The sequence below is a fragment of the Perna viridis genome, chromosome 12, assembly GCF_037379345.1.
Source record: "Perna viridis isolate PV_CMFRI_1.1 ecotype Kerala chromosome 12, ASM3737934v1, whole genome shotgun sequence".
NCBI lineage: Eukaryota > Metazoa > Mollusca > Bivalvia > Mytilida > Mytilidae > Perna > Perna viridis.
Window position 1 is genome coordinate 24,397,259 of NC_142456.1, and position 19,612 is coordinate 24,416,870.

Below are 19,612 nucleotides of genomic sequence, written 5' to 3' on the forward strand. Positions count from 1 at the left end.
CAAACATCTTCGGGGATCAAAGTTGTCAGCCGACTAAATGTAAGAGTTATTTCCCTTGGAAGGCAAAAAAAAAAATAAACGTTTTTAGCAGTTTTCAGTCAATATCTTGAAAACTATAATAGATAGAATGAAACTTTCAATTGATGCAAATTTGTTATAGCTCTTAAAAGACAAAAAGACAAAAAAACAAAACAAAACAAAAAACAAAACAAAAAAAAAAACAACAACAAAAAAACGGGTAAGCGGTTCGGGCTTCTAGGGGTCTCTTGTTATTGGCAATATCTTTTTTTTTCAGTACTGGAATAGCTACACATTTCAACATTGGATTTATTAGACGACTTGAATCTGAAGTAAACATGTTTTGTCCCCGTGGAGTTAAACACCTTGGTGACTGTTTTTATGGCGATATAGGTTACTGTCGTTCAGTATCTACTCGTACATCATCGATTTGGAATGTTTTTCTTGGTGGTGTGAAGTGTACACTGTAGTTATAAAATGCGTAATGTCAGGTATTCAGTTGAATAAAAAGCAGTAATTTAAAGTAATTAGATGTTAAACATTTACATATGTTCACAATAAACTGCATTCGGAAATGGGACATAGTCCCAAAATCACATCAAATTCAATGGAATGAAAAATAAAGTGAGCAAACCTATACGTGACTTCCTAGCATTGACGTTTCTGTATGCATGTCATGAGGAGAAAGTAAATCAAGAGAACATTTGAAGAAATCGAGCCATTTTAACTAACGAATCTGCTTTACGTACATTTACCCTACTTGTGCACCCGGTCCAAGCTTTCAAAGTTTATACGCCTGTCCTATAGGACGGAATGTAATATGGTATACCATTGTCGGTCAATCTGTCGTTCACACTTTTCATAATCACCAAAAAAATGATGCCACCAATTTTTGTGATTTTTTAAATAGTTTCTATAGATTGAGGTTACCTTACCTTCGATTTTTATCATTTTTTTTGTCACAGGACTTTATTCGTTCTGTTTTCCGACTATAACTCAACAACCCCTGCAGAAATGTCAATGACATTTTAGTGATTTGTTTGTTTGTTTTTGTATTTTGTTAAAAAAAATATATGATTAATGAAAGCTCCCCTTCAATGCACTTAGTGCGGATGTAACGAAAACACTATTCATGTATAATCACTATAATGACAATTGATGTTATCAGCTATTTCTTATAATGATTGGTAGTTGTTCTCACTTTTTATTGATCATTTCCAGAACTTGTTGATTTTTCTTTAAAAAAAAATGTATTTTTCACCCAAAAATTACTTCCAACATATTAGTATTGCCAAAAAAGATATCTATACTAATAGTATGATTACGGTTTATGTCTTTGCCATTAATGATAATAATAGGAAGTTTTTTTTATATATTATTTACAAAAATAAGTGATTTTCATAAAACAAAAATACATTTTTAACCAAATGAAGTCATGCATATAGTGCAAGTATTACCGCAGACACTATATATATGAAAATATATTTGAAATAGATATTTTTTTGCTATTTATTATAATCATATGAAGCTGTTCTCATTTCTTATTGTTTAATTCCAGAAATCTGTGATTTCTCTTTATAAATGCACTTCTGACCTAACAAAGTATCAAACAAAATGTTAGTATTACTAAAAAAAGATATTCATATAAGAACCTTTGTTAGAGTTTATATTATTAGCTATTTATTGTAATAAGAGGTGGTTGTTCTAATATTTAATTGGTTATTTCCAGACTTTTGTAATTTTTCTTTAAAAAATGCATTTTTTTTCCAAAAAGTCAAATTCAACTTATTAGTATTACTAAAAAAATATATTTATGTGAAAACTAATACTGAAATAAATGTTGATTGTCATTTATTACTTGTTTTCAATTTTGATTCATTATTTCCTGAAGTCTTGGTTTTTCAATCAATATTGATATTTGTGGCCCTAAAATAAAGGAAAATTGAGAAAAACGCATTTTAACAAAATTTTCTACCTTATTTTAGCTAAAAAATTACCAACAATAATGTTTTACAGATTAGGCCAAATTTGACCTTTAGTGAACCAGATCCTTTGTGATTTAACCAATTAGAGTAATTGGACTTAAACCTTAAAAAAGAGGAAAATTGACAACTCAATAGAAATTGCATGTTTTTTATTTTTTTTGAAAATTTGGTCAAGTTTCGATCAAATGAGGTAGGCTGCTTCCGATATTTATTAAACAAAGGAAGAATTTCCCATATTACCGGAATAATCTAAAAAAAAATTGTTAAACGTTTTTCAATATTTGACATATGCTTAAGGTTCGATATTTCTATCTTAACTCCCTTAAGCATTTTATTTTATAAAAGTACGAGTTAGAAATAACACAAAAAGGATAACATACGATTAATTTTGCAGCTTAAGAAAGAAATCAAGGGATACACATAAAGTACTGATCACTGAGATAACGAATTCACAAAAACATACTGAATCGTCAGCAGTGGGATGATATTCATATTTGTCAAAATTCAAATACATCGTTTTAACATAAACAAATATAACAGAAAAAAATCTAGAGATACATTATGGTGAACAGAATAAAACAGATTACATATATAAACTGACAAAAAGGAAAACAAGCTTAAGACATAATATAACAAAAAACTAAAACAGTAGCAATATAAACTCCCATTTCTTGGAATTTGAATGTTCTGCCTAATTAGGTTTTTTTTTTATTATAAATATATAGTACTTTCCAAAGAATAGTAATAATGTATCACCATGCTCATTAATATTTCTTAAAACAAATAATTGATTGTCAAAATATTGTGGATTTATTCATTGTTAGCTAGCTTTTATAGCTATCCCACCATAGTATTAATGGAAAACACGTGGTTTTATTTATTTGGAAAAATATAACGCCTTTTATGGAAATAACATCGATAGAATTCAATAAACGTGATAATTTGTAATTCTGCTGAGTCTTCATAGCTGTTCAAGTTACATACTATTTGTTGTTTTACTGATTAAAATTTATAACAAATAAATAAACTCCGCCCCTCAAAAATATCCGACATGCATATTCAAAAACCCCAACCTTTAAAATAGCTTCGTAAATTCGTATATTGTGTGTTGCCTCAAATGTGTAACTCAACAACACACTACAACATTTGGGGAAGGAAGAACAGTAACTTTTTTTCTTTAAAACTTTAACCATTTTCATTTAGATTGGTAGCTAAATGGTTTCAAATAAATTATTCAAAAGTATCCAAATATTTAGCGTAGCTCCAATAAGTTAAATATTTGAATGCTAAATGATGTCCATTGCACAAACGGACAGTCAACCAGTGTAGAGTTACTCTCCCTTGCTAAAAAATTAGGTCAAAGATTTCCACCACATACGAGGAATTGTTGAATTGCAGTATTAGGTTACAGACCACCAATTCAACCAATGCGCATTTGGAACGTACGCAAAAATAGTCCTACGCAGAAATTACCCCTGTTCCTCATAGTGCTGTGAAAAAAGTTCTCATCTTATTTAAAAAATTTAAACAGTTTCTGACAGGAAAAACATTTCTGTACATTTTATAGGTGCATTTTGCTTCTTGTGATGTGAAGCCTAATCTGCATAATGATTTTTAAATATACCCCTATCTTGTGAAAACAATGGGATATCCCATGCTATTTATAGACCCTTCACTTCCGGTGACCAGTACTGCACTGCAAGTCTGCTAACCCCACATGCCATTCTGAGGATTGTGAGCTGACATATGTAGAATCATGCTGATATATAGTCCTCTGCAGGTTAAAGTTAAGGTAAAGTCCAGAGAAGCCATTGAATATTGTGAAATTAGCATAGAAGCCTATGGGAAGTGGAATTAGTGGTTTTTAGCCTATTAGCCAAAGTGAAGGTAAAAGTTAGTGTAAGTCTCTGTAAGAATCAGGCAGTGGGTGAAACATGACATCATCATTTTGAAAGTATAATTTGACTATTTGCACCATCAGAATGAAGGAAAGAAGACAAGAATTTTAATATCATTTAGCTATAATTTCATTTAAATGTACCGAAAATGAACATTTCAAAAACCTAATTTTTCTAAGTTGCAATATTTAAAACTAATCTAAAGGGACTTCAAAAATGTCAGATTCAAACAGATGTTTGGATTTGTCTGATTGGTTGTTGGATTTAACGCCCAAGCAGCAATGTTGCAGCTATATTCAGGTGATGAACATGAAACTGATGATAAAATGAACATGAAATGATGTTGAAATAAATAATAGGACACAAGGATAATGGGGTCGACAAATTTTGATTACCACTAGAAATAGGGGGAAGTGGGTAGAGTCGGTAAATTTAGCCTCCTGTAGCAGAGCCCAATGGTTCCTACTCCGATAGAATTTCACAGAAGAGTTCTTTAACGTGCGAGGAACATGGTATCTTTCCCAACACGTGGCACCACTGTGATTGTCTGTCAGGATTTCCGTATTATAGCCTGACTACCCCGGCATGTAAAGTAGCAGGGGTTTTTCATTCCACCACCTTGGGCATACAACGCAGTTGCTCTGTGGGCAGAGCGTTCTATCCCCCGGCTAGGGTTTTGAGCACTATTTAGTCGACTTTTACGCCAAGCTTAGCGTTGCCTGCTGTGGGCCTATGCGTTTGACACCCGGACCCGCACGAGGCTGGATTATTCATGGTTTTGTGAATACAGGTTTCACCAAAATAGAAAAAGAATAATTATTATTATTTTATGCAAACTGCATAAAATTGTAGTTAAACATCTGTTTTTAACTTCCCTTTTCTCTATTTTTATAGTTAAGTCGTTCTATAACAAAAGAATAATATTTTATTTCGTTTTTGAACAGGATGTTGATCAAAATTCTTTGACATGTACAATCTCGTAAAATTCGAATAAGCAATTTTAGTAACGTTTCAAGAAGAGTAAAAATGAAATAGGGTCCTTTCTTTTAACATGGGATCGAAACACCAAACATTATTTAAATTTAATTGGAATCAGTAATTAATCAATCCGAAACATTAGACATTAACATTAATCAAGCGGGTGTCCGACATGCAAAAACCAAGCAACGGTCGGCAAATTGTTTGTTTTTAAAACAAATTTCATCCATTTCATTTCCCAAATACTTCCTTTCTCAAACACGAATGTTGTTGTTTGTGTAACTGCAACGGTTAAAGAGAAAAAAATCTATGTGCCATCCATATCAAAGGACTGGTTTCTACATGGAAAGTCTTTTATCTACTATGCGTGTTTGATGAAGGATTTACCATTTATTTATAAAAAATTACCCATTACACTTGTAATGTATTAAAGTAAGCCGATAGTATGAGACATTGGCAGAGATATCTTGCATGCCACACGTGCATTTACGTCTACGTGTGTATCAAATATCTTAAGTTATACATAACATTGATAGCCAAACAATGCGTTTATTTCCTAGATCCTAAAAAATACAAATTCGACATTCATTCTAGACAAGTATCGTGATTTTCTCTATAAAAAAAAACAAATAGACGATGACGAATAAATTCAGATAGAATTTTTAGTGAAATCATTAAATTCTAAAATATACATGATATGATTAAATTCCAATTTTACATCAAAAACAATGGCTGGGCAACCGGAGTGTCTGAAGATGAACAGAACTATGTTACTACATATAGCTAGACTTGAAGTACAAGACATTTTCGTAACATTTACCAGTCCAGGAACTAAGTACAATCAAGCTGTGACGACTCTAAACAATAATTTTAAACCAAAGAAACATATTCAGTTTGAGATACATATGTTCGGGAAAGCTAAACAACACGACAAAGAAACAATAGATGACTTTTATTGTGAGGGTTTCAAAAGTAAAAGCAATTCAAACATTGAGGTGCTCTGAAATCGTATGCGGAAAACAATGGGAAGAGATTGTCTGGCGCAAATGCTCAATGTTAAGAAGTGGAAATACGGGACATTACGGAAGAGATTATAGAATATCTCGAACATATTATTGAAAAATTCGGGCATTTTGCAAAAATGTGCAAGACAAAATCTAGAAACAAATGTTCACGCGATTGAAGACAAAGGATTTAAAATATTACAATTGAATGAAAAAGACAACGTTGTTGTTGCGATTTACATCAAAGACAAAGATGTAAATGTGTCAAAATCTCGAACTCAGGAATATGCAGTCAATGTATTTCCGTACGGTAGTGAAACGGCTTTAGAACTTTAGAAATGCTTGACAAGGTTAAATTAAACATGACTTTCAAAGACAACTAGCATGATGTAGAATTTAACATAATTTACGAAGAAGGAAGGCAAGGCTGTTATATGGCTGTAAAACTGCTTCTGATTTAGAACTGATACACATCGAAATGTTAAACCGTGTAAACAATCTTTCAAACAGATACGATAACCAGTGCACTTGAGGAGAGATTCGGAAGACTTGGTAAACTCCAGGACTTTAAATTGAAACTTTACATAAACAAATCAATAAAACCTGTTGCTCAACCAGTACGAAAAAATCCGTTTCAAATAAGAAAACAAGTAGAAATGAAAATAAAAGAAATGGAGGATTCCAACGTAATAGAGAAAGTCATTTGTCCGACACCATAGGTTTTAGTGTCCGTCTATAATTAGACATGGAACATGCAAATGCAGTCATTTAAAGGGAATGTTTTTCGATTCCAAATATAGAGGATGCTCTATAATAAATGCATTGACCCGTGAATTGTTCTCGACTAGATCTAATCCGATCCTTTCACCGGAAAATTTAAAAAAAAAAAAAAAATCACATTACATCAGCATGTTCGTATGTTATAAAATCCTATAACGTGTAATCAGCGAAAACACGTTATTCGCCTCGCACACGAATTGCATCAGGGAGTAAAATAAATAGAGCAGTTTCAGTGGACAAATATTGACTCCGACGTAAAATCATTGATTCAATGTTGTCGTGCCTGTCAGTTAGTATCAAATTTACCTTGGCCGTTAACTGTTACACTGTCAGAGTTACCTGATGGTCCTTTGAAAAAGTTATCTATCGATTTAGGCAACGAACATCTGCTAGTAGTTATCGATTACTATTTCAGATCTTCAGAAGTTGATATTATCGAATCGATTTCAAGTGCTACAATAATTAACAAATTGCGCCAAATATTCTCAGTTTATTGATTATGTGCTGCCATATTTTTTGATAATGGCGGTCAATTTGTGTCAGACGAATTCAAAGCGTTTCTTAATGACAATGGAACAGAACACACAGTACTGGCAATGTTTAAATTGTCTTGTAAAAAAGTTCAATAAGACACTAAAGAAAACTATATACACCGCATGTGTTTAAGGAAAAATCTTGCATGACGAAGTGCACAATTCCTTATCTTTGCATCGCGCAACACCTCATTCAACAGCTAGATATTTTCCTGCATCTATATGATTTTACAGAACCGGAAACAATTAATAATCTTACGTGATCAAAAACGATGTCCAAAAAAAAAACTGAAATAAAGATAATGTAACTAAAATAACACATAAAGAGAAACAAAAGTACATGAACAACTCGGACTCCACTAAAAATTTGGAGCATGGACCAGGTGCAAGAAGCAATGGTAGGGTAAGCGTCCTCTGCTTTTCTGGAAACACCCGCCGAGTTGCTCATAAAAAGTCAAGTACGAGGTACACGAACTAGGAAAGTTAAGAACGAGATGATAAAAAGAAAGCTGCTGGGAAACACTGTGCCGAGAAGGCAAAAGCAAAGAACTCCCAGAAAATGTCGTGAGGGAGAAAATGAAATTGTTACAAAGAGAAATTTTGAGATACACTTTCTACAAAATGTTTAAGCTCAGTATTCAAAGTCGTAAGACAAAAAAGATCAGGCGTTCTTGTGAGATCAGATAACACTAAAACTTTCAATAGAAAAATTTCGCTTGACAGACCATATAAAGGATATTTTACAAACCCCAGAAAAAAAAAAAGAAAACGGCGTGACAATCTTTCCATTTATGATCGACTGCCAAGAGATAAGAGGAACCCTTTACGATTGAATTACTTTTTATCAGCATTACAAAGAGTGCAATGGGACTTAGTGTGAGTCTTGTTGTGTTTAAGGGAAATAGTGATAGACATATAGACTCATTTTGATAATTAAAAAATCTTTGAATGGAATGATATATTTACAGTTTTATATTGATGAATATCTTGCTATTGACAGTTAAATTAATTATTTTGCTAAAATAAAGTTTTAATTCAAAAGCAAGGGCGAGATATGATATATTAAAGTATAAGGGCGAGATATGATATATTAAAGTATGTCAACAATGTGAGAGAATTTGAATTTGTCTTGCATGCCACATGTGCATTTATGTCTAAATCTGTGGTGTGTTTCTTTAGTGCAATATCATATTTGATATCGCAATCAATTCGTTAAGTTCCCATATCATAAAATAACACTCACAAGATATCACACTCTAACTCTTCGTGTTGTTTATTTCTTTGTCTGAAAACTAGCGTAAAACGGTTGGTTTGCAATATTTATTTTTTTTTCGAAATTCAGATGATAAGATATCCTTTTATATTTAGTCAAAGTTATGGCGACTTATCATTTTGCAATGAAAACATTTGAAACTGTTTTCACATTAATATTAATTCAAAAAATGTCTATGGAATTATAATACATCAACATCACGAACGTATCTTCTACATGAATCGTTTAATCTGCAGGCAGTAATACTAATCCTTCTAACACCATTTTTTGTATTCATTTGTAAGAGATTTACTTCCTTGTTAAAATACGTATAAATATCAGATTTCAGGCCGCTTGTAACGCATATCAAATGTTTCTTGTGATAAAAATCATGTACGTGTTATAAGTATACATATCTCTAATACATTCAGATTGGAATGAATAACTCCACATTTCATAATATAGACCCATAAAACAACTCAATTACAAAAATAGAAATATGTAGTTTTTTGGGGTGTATCACATTTTTCATATTGTGTCTTCTTACAAAGACTACTACTTAATTCATAGAAGAAATGTTTGTGTTTTTATTTTTTTATGCGTCAAAAGCGGTCTTTTTTTTACAAACGAGCCAGGAGGTGATTCATGTACATATATGTACATACACTACTCAAATCGCATTTTTGTTTCAATTCTGGAACAGTTAAACAAATACTATCAAGTCTTGATTTCGCTTGATGCACTTACTTTTTAGATAAAATTATACTGACTGTATACACCATTGGCACTCTTCGAAGGTTATGTGTCTTGATTGAGATAATTTTGTTGGGAGATCAGGTGCATAAACGTGCGTTGCAAAATGGCGTATGAAAACGTATGAAGATCGAAAAGGCATAATGTGTTTTCTTTTCTGCTTCTTGTATCCCTTTTACCATTGACAGCGTATGTACTTTACAGTCCGCATTGTTACATAACCAAATACTTAATAAAGACTAATCAAGAGAACCAAGACTCTAGCGGGAATCAATAGAATGTAATCCAGCGACAAAGACCAGACATGGAAATTATGAAACACAAACTAAATATTCATTAATCAAAGCAAACGTAACACACAACTGTTACACATACATATGCACACTAAGGATCTTATTCTCTAATATAGCAGTAAAATATTCCTGTTCTCAAACTTAATGTGAGGATATTTAAACCCATTAACGCTCCCAAAGAAACATGTTTGATCCCGCTCTGATCTGATATATTATTCTTATAACCTTTCAGTATGGTTAATTTTGTTATATCATATGCATTTAACTGTCCAAATGAATTATTCTAATTGCCATTGTCTAAAATGTGTATTGGCCGAAATGCTTGGCATTCGTAATGAATTATAGGTTTGTCAGGGTCAATATATCTTTGGGTCGAATAGGTAAACATTATGGTTCCTATTAATTGCGCAAATGTAAATGTATTAATTTTTGCTGTTTCAAAAAATGATAAGCGTTCTATAATGTAAAAAAGTCAAATTTGCAGGAACTAGTTTTAGCGCTTATCAGTTGATAATACAATCATTAACGCTCCATATCGAGAGCGTATTGACCAGCAAACATGGTGTATGATACTCAAATCATGAAAATACTTTATCGTGTATCGTTTCCTACTGATTACAGAGTAATACAGAGCGACCAAAATATTATGCTGCAAACAGAGCATTTATAAAGCATAGGAGAATACTCAAAACAAAACATAACAAAATTAAACTTACCAAAGATTAAAATATATTTAATATCCATGACAACCCACTTTATTTTAAGGATTTATAATGTAAAAAACGTTTCATAAGTTTTCTCAGTTTTCATTTAGCAGTTTTGAATCGTTGGCACTTATTGCCTTTATATACAGATTTTGTGAGTTTTCAAAGTTTTAAAGCTTTATATAAATGTTATTTTACTACTTATTTCAGCTTCTATAGCACACGATATGTTCACTCATGAGTTTAGTATAGTTTTCGTTATTGATTTGTCTGTTGCTGTCATTATGTTTACATGTGTATACATATGTTTCATATTTGAAATTTATGAATCAATATGTTCTTTTTCCTTATTTCATTACCTCTTAGAATGATAAAAACGATTTCACTGCAAAAGTAGCTACAATTGAATATACCAAAGCTCCGATAAATGACAAATTTATAGATTAGTAAAATTCTTTTAAACCAACAAATTCCAACGGACATAAGAGTCCATCTATCGGTTAGGGGAATTGTTATTAACATTTGTTCTTTATCACACATAAAAATTCAATTACGCCGTGGTATGACATGGATTGACATGATATCTGAATAAACTAAAATTCCGATAAATGAAAAATTGTGTAGACAAATAAAGTAAATATAGCATATCTAATATAATTATCAGTCGACGTAAGAATCAGGCAGTGGGTGACATATGATATGAAAGAACCCACTTTTTGAAAGTTTAATTTGACTATTTGGACCATCAAAAATCAAGGAGAGAAGACGAATTTTCAAATCAATTTGATGAATTGGATTATAATGTCATATCCACTACTGAAAATGAATATTTAAAGGGTAGATAACCATGTAAAAAAAACTTCATTTTTTCTAACATTATATTGAAAAATGTCTAAGCAAATCCAGTGATGTAGAAGACATATTAAGATCTTTCCAAATAAAGAAAGCATCGTTGAGTGCAATTATATTCAATTTGTCAGATCGGTGAGGTTTTGACTTGCATGTTTATGATTGCTTATCAATTTACCTCATTCTGACAAATACATTCACTTAATTGGTTTCGCAATCCAAATTATTGAGGAAGAGAAAATATATTTTTAAATCTTTATTCTAAAAGAAATAGTCTTTTGAAAGAAGATTAAAGAAGGGCGTCCTAGATATATATTTATATGTTTGCAAAATAAAAGGATTACTTAAATTTAAAAACAAATTACAATTGTACGAAAACAGTTAAATTGACTTAAGGAAGTTTTGACTTAGTTTATGCAATGCATGTTTTCATAAATCTTACCGTTTAGATATATCATGGTTTCAACGACTATTAGCGAAGAACAACAGAGTCAGCTGTAGCATTCATTGATGTTGGAGAAGTTTATATTGATTAGCAAAATTGTTTGATTGGAAAATAAATATATTGACAGATGTATAATTGAATACTAGTAAGTCATACACGGTTTCATTATGAGGTTTAATTTGATGTCATTTGTTTGTTTTCTTATGAATCTTAAACAGTTTAATTGTTTGCTTTCGGTTTTGTTAAAATTCATCTTTTTTTGTCCAATATGTTTTAAGTTTGCAATTCGTTGTTTTGTTTTCATTATTTGGGTTTGTATTAAAGGCAGCTATTTTGAAAATTCTGAAATGCATGTATTAAGTAGCACTCCAGCTAAGAATCATGCAAAATATGATTCGTGGTTGGAAAGCCTTCATACTTTTATTTTTGATATTTTGTTTAAAATGTCATACTAAACAGAAAGTAACATGTGGTTTTAATATAACCCATGTTCATAGGAGATAAAAGTTATATAGAATGCACTGTAGATTTCAAAATTATGGAAGATAACTTTGTAAATTATAAATAACTTAATTACAAAAATAAAAATATGTCAGATTTTGCATAACTCTTACAAAGAATGCTACTTAATCTGTATGTGAATCTAAAACCAGATCGAACGTTTGGGTTATTTCAATGAAAGACTGGTTGATTTAGTGATCTTCATTACGTAGAGCAACATTAAACAAACCATTTACTTGTGCGGAGTGATCTTATCCTTAATTGTTCATTGTCCAGGCAAGCATTTCAGGATATAATTCTGGTTTATAACTCATGCAGCTTTCCTCGATAAATTTCTAGAAAAAGATATACTATTATGGCTAATAAATAAAACTTATAATTTCATTTTGTGTAGACCACTCGTGATGTGATAAAACCATTCGTCTAAATAATCAGTACACCTATATGCAATTCAAGAATCCATCCGCCATTGATGAATATATTTGAATGAACAATATGCAAATGACCATAAAAGGAAAAAATCCACCAATGATAACAATGCAGTTGCAGAATCCGGCTATTATTCATTATTTGACAATAGTGTAGATACAAATTAATTGTGTGCACTTTGAAACAATTTAACCTGAATTTCGTGTCAAAGAAAGTTCAATCACGCCACTAGTTAGTGTGTACATTTCAATAATTTGACCTGGACACCAAGATAATATTTTTTTCTAGTAACCACTGAATGTTTTTCAAAAAAAAAACTTTAAAAAAATATATGTTCGGTAAAAAAAAAGATTTTCCCTCATACTAGAGATCAGCAAAATCGTACAAAAATGTTATAAGCTCCCGTAATCGCCAAAAAGGCTACTTTTTTAATTTTATTACTAAATTGCTTCCCATGTCTTTATGATGAAATGTACAATTTTTCATTCCGATCTGTCTGCTTTTAGGAAATAATCTATGTGGAAAATCGAGTAGTTTCTATTGTATTTTAGTGTCATTTATAGAGTAATCTTCCTTTATTTTGAATTCTGCAGTACATTCTTTATGATTTTTATCTGTTGAGAACAAGGGTTATATGAAACGCAACATTTTACTGTCTGTTTACTTAAGCATTTTAAACAAAACATCAAAACAAAATTATGTAGGCTTTAAACCATGAATCAGATTTTGCATGATCCTTAGAATGAGTGCTACTTAAATAGCAACACATCCTACCAAACGTGGCATATTACTGATGACAATTTTGGCCATTGAAAAATTGATATACACAACATGCATTAGTTTGTATGTTTGTCTTTGCATGTTTGATTTTTGTTTGTTTTTGTTTTGTTTTTGTTTGTTTGTTGTTGTTGTATTTAGTTTTGCCTTTCGTTTGCTTTGTTTTTTCTTTGATTGTTATCGGGTGGAACTTTTTTCAACATGTTCACTAAACGTTTCACCATTTACGTTGTTCGTACAAAGACTAATGATGAAAATAAATGATACTGTTGTATTTATAAACATTAAATGAATCAAAAACTTTGCGTACAAATACTCCTACAAATAATAAATATACCATAACTGACAAAAACATTAAAAAGTTTATTAAAGCTATAGAAACTACATTTGATATTTTTAAATGTGCCCATGAATCAATGTACCTAATTCAATAGCGAACGAAGTTCTATACTGAGCATTGTCGGAAACAGCCACCGCACCGAACAACACAAAGTTCCCTCAAGCAAGAAGATAAGACAATACAATTATATTAACTGACAAAGATGTCGAAATCATAAAATCTCATACAATAAGCCGAAAGGGGATAGAAACATCATTGATAAGTTTATCAATGGTTTAGGTAATTACTATATCCCACGGCTAATTTTCTTATTAAGTTGTATAGTTTGATTATTAAGATTAATAGCACCGGAAGTACATGTAAAATCTTCTGATTCTAAATAAGCAATTCAGTGAAGAATTATATTCCAAAATGATTTCATTGAAATGCTTGATATATATTTTCATTTAATAAGATGTCATTTAATTGTTATATTGCCTTTGGGAAGATTCTTAGTGTACATTTTTTTTTTGATGATTTGAAATTGGATTACGGATTCGAAATAGATTCATAATAACATATTAAACATAGATAACTTAATTTCAATAAACATTTATAATATAATTTCTTAATTTCTCTGTTCATTATTATAAAAATTAAGGAATGACCCTTATATTACTTTCTTTGAAGACATGAACCTATATTGTCAATGTGAGCACATTTTGAAAATGTGCTTAACAGGCATTGATATTATTTCAAATAGGAAGACAAATATAGCAGTCCTTCCCTATAGTTTATTTTCAGAATCAAATGTAACGAATTTATCATCAAACAAAGGTCGATGACGTCATATTCGCATCACAAATTAAATGTTGGGCATTCTTTATCCAACTTGTTTACAGTATACACATTAATGGGAATCTCCTTTCACTGGGAACCACATTCAGTGGTCAGCTCACCCACAAAAGTTGGTACCCCACCAACATTCAATTAAAACTTGATTGTTATGAAAACTGTATGGCAAACATGTTTTTTTCTTTAAAAACATATGATACACATTTACTGCAATGCATTCTTGCCCATAATGTTTTCTCCAGGTACACTCCTTGAAACTGATGGTTTTCCATTTTAACGTTCGTGCATCGTTTATCGTGAGTTCGCATATCGTTTTGTATTCGTTTTAACGCACGATAAACGCACGCTAGGAGCATTCGTTCATCGTACGTTTGCAGGAAACATAATGGTCTCAAGGATTGTAACTGATTGTTAATTGTCTTCTACTTAACTCCTATCCTTCTTTTTTTTTGTTAAATAGCATGTTGACTTGTTTACTATTCGTGGCATTTATAAGAAAATATAAAAATCTAAATCATGATTTCTTTAAGCGTTTTATCAATTGATAGCATTACTTGGAAATAATAGTTATACGACAGTGATCGTAAACGTAGAACTAATTATGGCATGGTCTTGAAACCCATACCAAACGAGATGATGTAATGTTAAAAAGATACAAAGATTATTATGTCAAAGAAAGAATTGTCACAACTTATAATTAAGGAGGCAAACCACAGGTAAGGGATATAAATCATGAAATTAGTGATATGTTTGTGTCATATTCAATTTCACTAAAGCCTTTATAATATTCGTTTTAAGCAGAATGAAATCAATCCGAATTACTTTGATTCTTTCATGCGAATCAGGCAAAATGATTTCAACAAGCGGAACAATGATTTGTAAGAATTATGCCCCTTAACTAAGGTCTATAATAAACAAATACATTCAAAATATAATGAATATTGACCTTTTTTCTTTCTTCTATTCAAAGTTTATACTATGTAAAGTAAAAGATATGCATTTTAATTGTACTTCTTCGTTTGCTTACTTCAGAACAATCAAACGTACAGGAATAGCACTAAAGACACTAAGGTTCTTACCAAAATTTCTGAAAGTGGCAACATGTAAAATCTAAAAACAAAGAAGAATTCGGTATTAATATTTTAAAAATATAAGGGAAAAAAACGAAACAACAATTTTAATAAGACATACAAAAAAAAAACTTAACGAAACAACACGTTGTAACTGATGTTTACTACATCACTCACGAAAAACAAATATTACAATTCGCAGACGCTTACCCTACCGGTGCACCTGGTCCATGCTCCCAGTTTTTGGTGCAGTCCGACTGGCTCATTATTTCTTTTGTTGCTTTGTATGTATTATTTTGATTATTTTATGATCTGTGTGTCTGTTTTCTATGTCTGGACTTTGTCCCTGGATCACATTCTTTTGATTTCCGCTAAAATCATGGTTCCCTTGATTACCCTTTCATCAACTGTATATATTGCTTTTAGAGCTACGTAAATATTGTTTGCTAATGTGTTTTGTAAGCTATGAGTTTACAGTCAAGACTTTGTAAATTATGGCATGATTTGAACTAGAAGTTCAATGGAAGTGATTTTCATTCATTTTATAAAAATAAACAGAAGAATATTTTTTATTTAAAAAAAAATATGAATTTTACATTTTCCTAATAATTCAGCCCTACTTTTGTCTAAATTTCAATAACCTTACCTGTTTCGTTGACTCTTGGAAACTGATACACTAGAAGAAATAATAAAATCTTTAAGCAGAACCATATTTCAAACTTATTAAAGCTTCCTTCATGGGATATTCTTTTTTTATTTGTTATATTTCCATCAAAAGAAATATGTACATGTGTAAAACATTACCATTGAGAAATATAACGAAAGCAATAGCCCGCCGTTATTTCACAGGTAAATATTTTTCACGTGAAATTCATGGTAATCGAATTTCGCATGAAATTAACGTGATTTTAATGTGTAGTTCATTAAAACCAATTTCACGTATTGGCACGATTTAATCGAATTGCACATAAATTCTGTCATAAAGTTCATTTGCGCAATTCAGGTGAAAATCATGTGAAATTCGTGTAAAAATCAAGTAAAATAACTGTGCCTGTATATAGGTTAAAAATTATGTTTTTTGCAAAATCGTTATTTAATGATTTGGGTTTGGACTAATATTAGTGGCTCACTGGTTCAAAATATTAAAGACGATACAATTTGGTTTGATTCCGCTTAATTCTTGCATGGAGTAGTATATTAACTGTTTAGGTATAAAAATTGATTTAAGGAAACAAATTTCAACTTCTCCTATTTTTTTTTTTTTTGTAGTAAATAAGCATAATACAGAAATGACAAAAAAGACAAAATAATGCTGTCGTTCTATTTAAAATATCGGGTTATGAACGTAATATCCTTTGCCATAATTACTGTGTTAAATGAGCGTCTATCTTTTCTGGAGCAAAACTAAACCTTTGGTATATAGGAAAAATAATTTCATCACGTAATTAGACGGTCGTAACTCTTCCTTATCGGAAACAGGATTTAACTACCCGGTAAATGAGTTAAATAATGGACAAAATAATCATTTATTACATTTTTAGTGAAATACGGTGGGAGGGCATTTTGAAATCAATTGTATGATAAGGAATTTATATCGACCGATAACGGAATAGATCTGAATATATTTCCGGAAGCCAAAATATTGAGTATCGGGAATTAGCATTAGAACGACAAAGACCGTTTCCAGCAGATTAACTTAAACTGATAGACATAATCTCTGTGGAATAGTAGGCGTTGTTGAAAATATGACACATCATACATATTAAACACTATGCATTACTTTCAATGTAGCAGTCTTATAAGCACTATTAACTTGGAAAGATGAAAGTTTTGAAATTATTATTTTTCTACCAATGTTCTGTCTGCTGCAAGAGTTCCCTGGAAGTTGATGATGCAGCGGAAACAGATTCAAGTTTTGACAATGTTGTTCTTGAACATCCTCAAGGAATTTTAGAACTAGGCTTATCAGATCCAAGGAATACAGTTTACGTCTATAATACGTTATATAATAATATGAAAAATGATGTAAGTTTTTATGTTAAATGTTGAATTTTGTACATTTGTTTTGTATTTTGTCGTCATTCAGAAACAAAGGAACACAAAGAAAGAGTGTCCTGTCTTTCGTCAGCTATACTGATTCGATAAAAAATTTAACGAAAGGTTAAAGGTAATAAATAAGTGTTTAACTTATTGAAATTACAATAGTTTATGGTTAAGCCACCACGTCTGGAGAGGTATATTACATTTTATAGTAAATTTCTTTTGATATATATGGAAAAATAAACATCCAGTGAAAACGACCAAAATAACGTATTGTTAAAATGACACAAGTATATATAGAAAACATTTTATAATATAGTAAAATATTTACTAGGAATGCCCAAAAATGATCATAAATACCGAAGAGAACGATTAGTTATCGAATAGAAGGAATTTATTCTCGAGTTGATAATTTTTGAGGTTTCAGTAATATGTTTTTTTATTCAAGGCAACATATGATTGTTGCAAATGTATAGATGAATGAATCTAACCGTTAAAGAGGCCAAATATTATGTATGCCAAATCACCATAGTACTTACTCGTTGTTTGGTGTCACAATGGCCGGGAATAAAGGTATTTTCATTTGAAATATTGATATTAATTATACACTTAGAAAATTCGATAAATAAACATTTATTATAAACGTTAAGGAATCATGATAATTTTTAAACATATTTTTAGTTGGTATTCTCTGTATGTTTTATTCTATTTTAGTTTGGGTGTTTTTATTGTTGTTGCTTTTTTTCTGTAAATATGTGTTGTTTGTCTGTTTTTGTCTTTGTTTTTTTTGTTTGTTTGTTTTTTTTTCTTTGTTTTGCATGCGTTCTTTTTAAAGAGCATCACGCAGTTAGACTTAAGATTTAAAATTCACTGTGTAAGAATTAGAATTCACTGTAGAAGTGATTGAAAAAGTAATCAATCATGTCATTTTCTGGATGTACCGTTATATGGATCTAATCGCATAATCAAAGCGCTAATAAAAAAAATTGTTATTACTAAAGAAAACAAACTTGAGGGCAGAAAACGTTGCTTCAGTAATTCTCAATAGCAGTTAGCAGTTCATTAAAAATTTAAAAAAAAACCTCTCCAGATTAAACAAACAAACATCCGTGCATTAAAAAATTGCAGAATTGATTTATGGCGACATCTTCTTGCGTGTTATATAAAATATATGGCATTTTTACTGTTGACTATTTCTTTTTTTCCTTTTTTGTTTTTCTCTTTTTTGTTTTGTTTTGTTTTGTTTTGTTTTTGCTTTGTTTTGTAGTTTTTTGTTTTCGTTTTTGTTTTTGTGTTTTGTTTGTTTTTGTTTTTTGTTTTTGTTTTTTTTTGCATATTAGAAGTTCCCATTCACCAACTACAGTGATTTCTTAATCAGACCTCAATATTAACTAACTGCCATTTCTACGCATACTTTTATTACATTTGTACATAATATTGTATTAATAAGTAACAAATATTTTATTTGATACCATACGTAGGTTCAATTTTAAAATATAGAAACAGCATTAACAAATGTATCATTTCTCTTTATTTTACTTTTGATTGAAAATATTTATTTAATGAGAAGGAAGTCTTCGAATATGATTGATTCTATATATAGTCCCCAATAAGTTCATCATGAACACAGTGAATATAAAACTGAGTATGTTTACAGTATATAATGAACTCTAAAAATATTAGGAGTGGAACATTTGGTACGTTCTATTAGTGATAATGGTCTTAAACATGAATACCTCAAAATCACTGTCAGAATGGACAAACTCCAGAAATGATGATTGCAGTTACTTCCAATCGTATTAATCAGAATAGAAATGAACAAGTAGGTGTTGAAGGAAGTTTAATGAAATTCTGTGTGATAATACATAATTTATCAATAATATATGGCAGTTGAGAAATCAATTTTCTACAATTTTATCAAACCTTTAAATATACAATTAAGTAGCATTGTATTCAGTGTTAATTATAAAATAAAACGGAGAATGACAAAAATGATGAATAAATCATTTATTATGAATTGACGATATCATAGTTTGACATCATTTGTTTCTTCTTTAAGTTTTAATCTGTGTCTAAGAATCAGGCAAAATTTGTATAATGTGTGGCACACGAAGAAAATAATATTTGCA

General features: G+C 30.6%; 2 protein-coding genes across 4 annotated transcripts in view; both read left to right on the forward strand.

Moving 5' to 3' along the window:
• LOC148601772 (egg peptide speract receptor-like) overlaps positions 1-1,872 on the forward strand; it is a 51,111-nt gene extending 49,239 nt beyond the window's left edge. For 2 of the 3 annotated variants that reach the window (XM_088554993.1, XM_088554995.1), the window contains one exon: positions 296-1,872. In XM_088554993.1, coding sequence (XP_088411119.1) covers positions 296-488 — 193 coding nt within the window. In that variant the 3' untranslated portion in view covers positions 489-1,872. The remainder of the gene's footprint in view (positions 1-295) is intronic. The other variant, XM_088554994.1, reaches the window with a different exon arrangement.
• A 3,735-nt stretch (positions 1,873-5,607) lies between these two features.
• The window catches only part of LOC148601773 (uncharacterized), a 36,806-nt gene continuing 22,801 nt past the window's right edge, over positions 5,608-19,612 (forward strand). The window contains exons 1-3 of the mRNA XM_088554429.1: positions 5,608-5,851; positions 6,394-6,569; positions 17,316-17,468. Of these exons, the coding sequence (XP_088410555.1) occupies positions 5,608-5,851; positions 6,394-6,569; positions 17,316-17,468 (573 nt within the window). The remainder of the gene's footprint in view (positions 5,852-6,393; positions 6,570-17,315; positions 17,469-19,612) is intronic.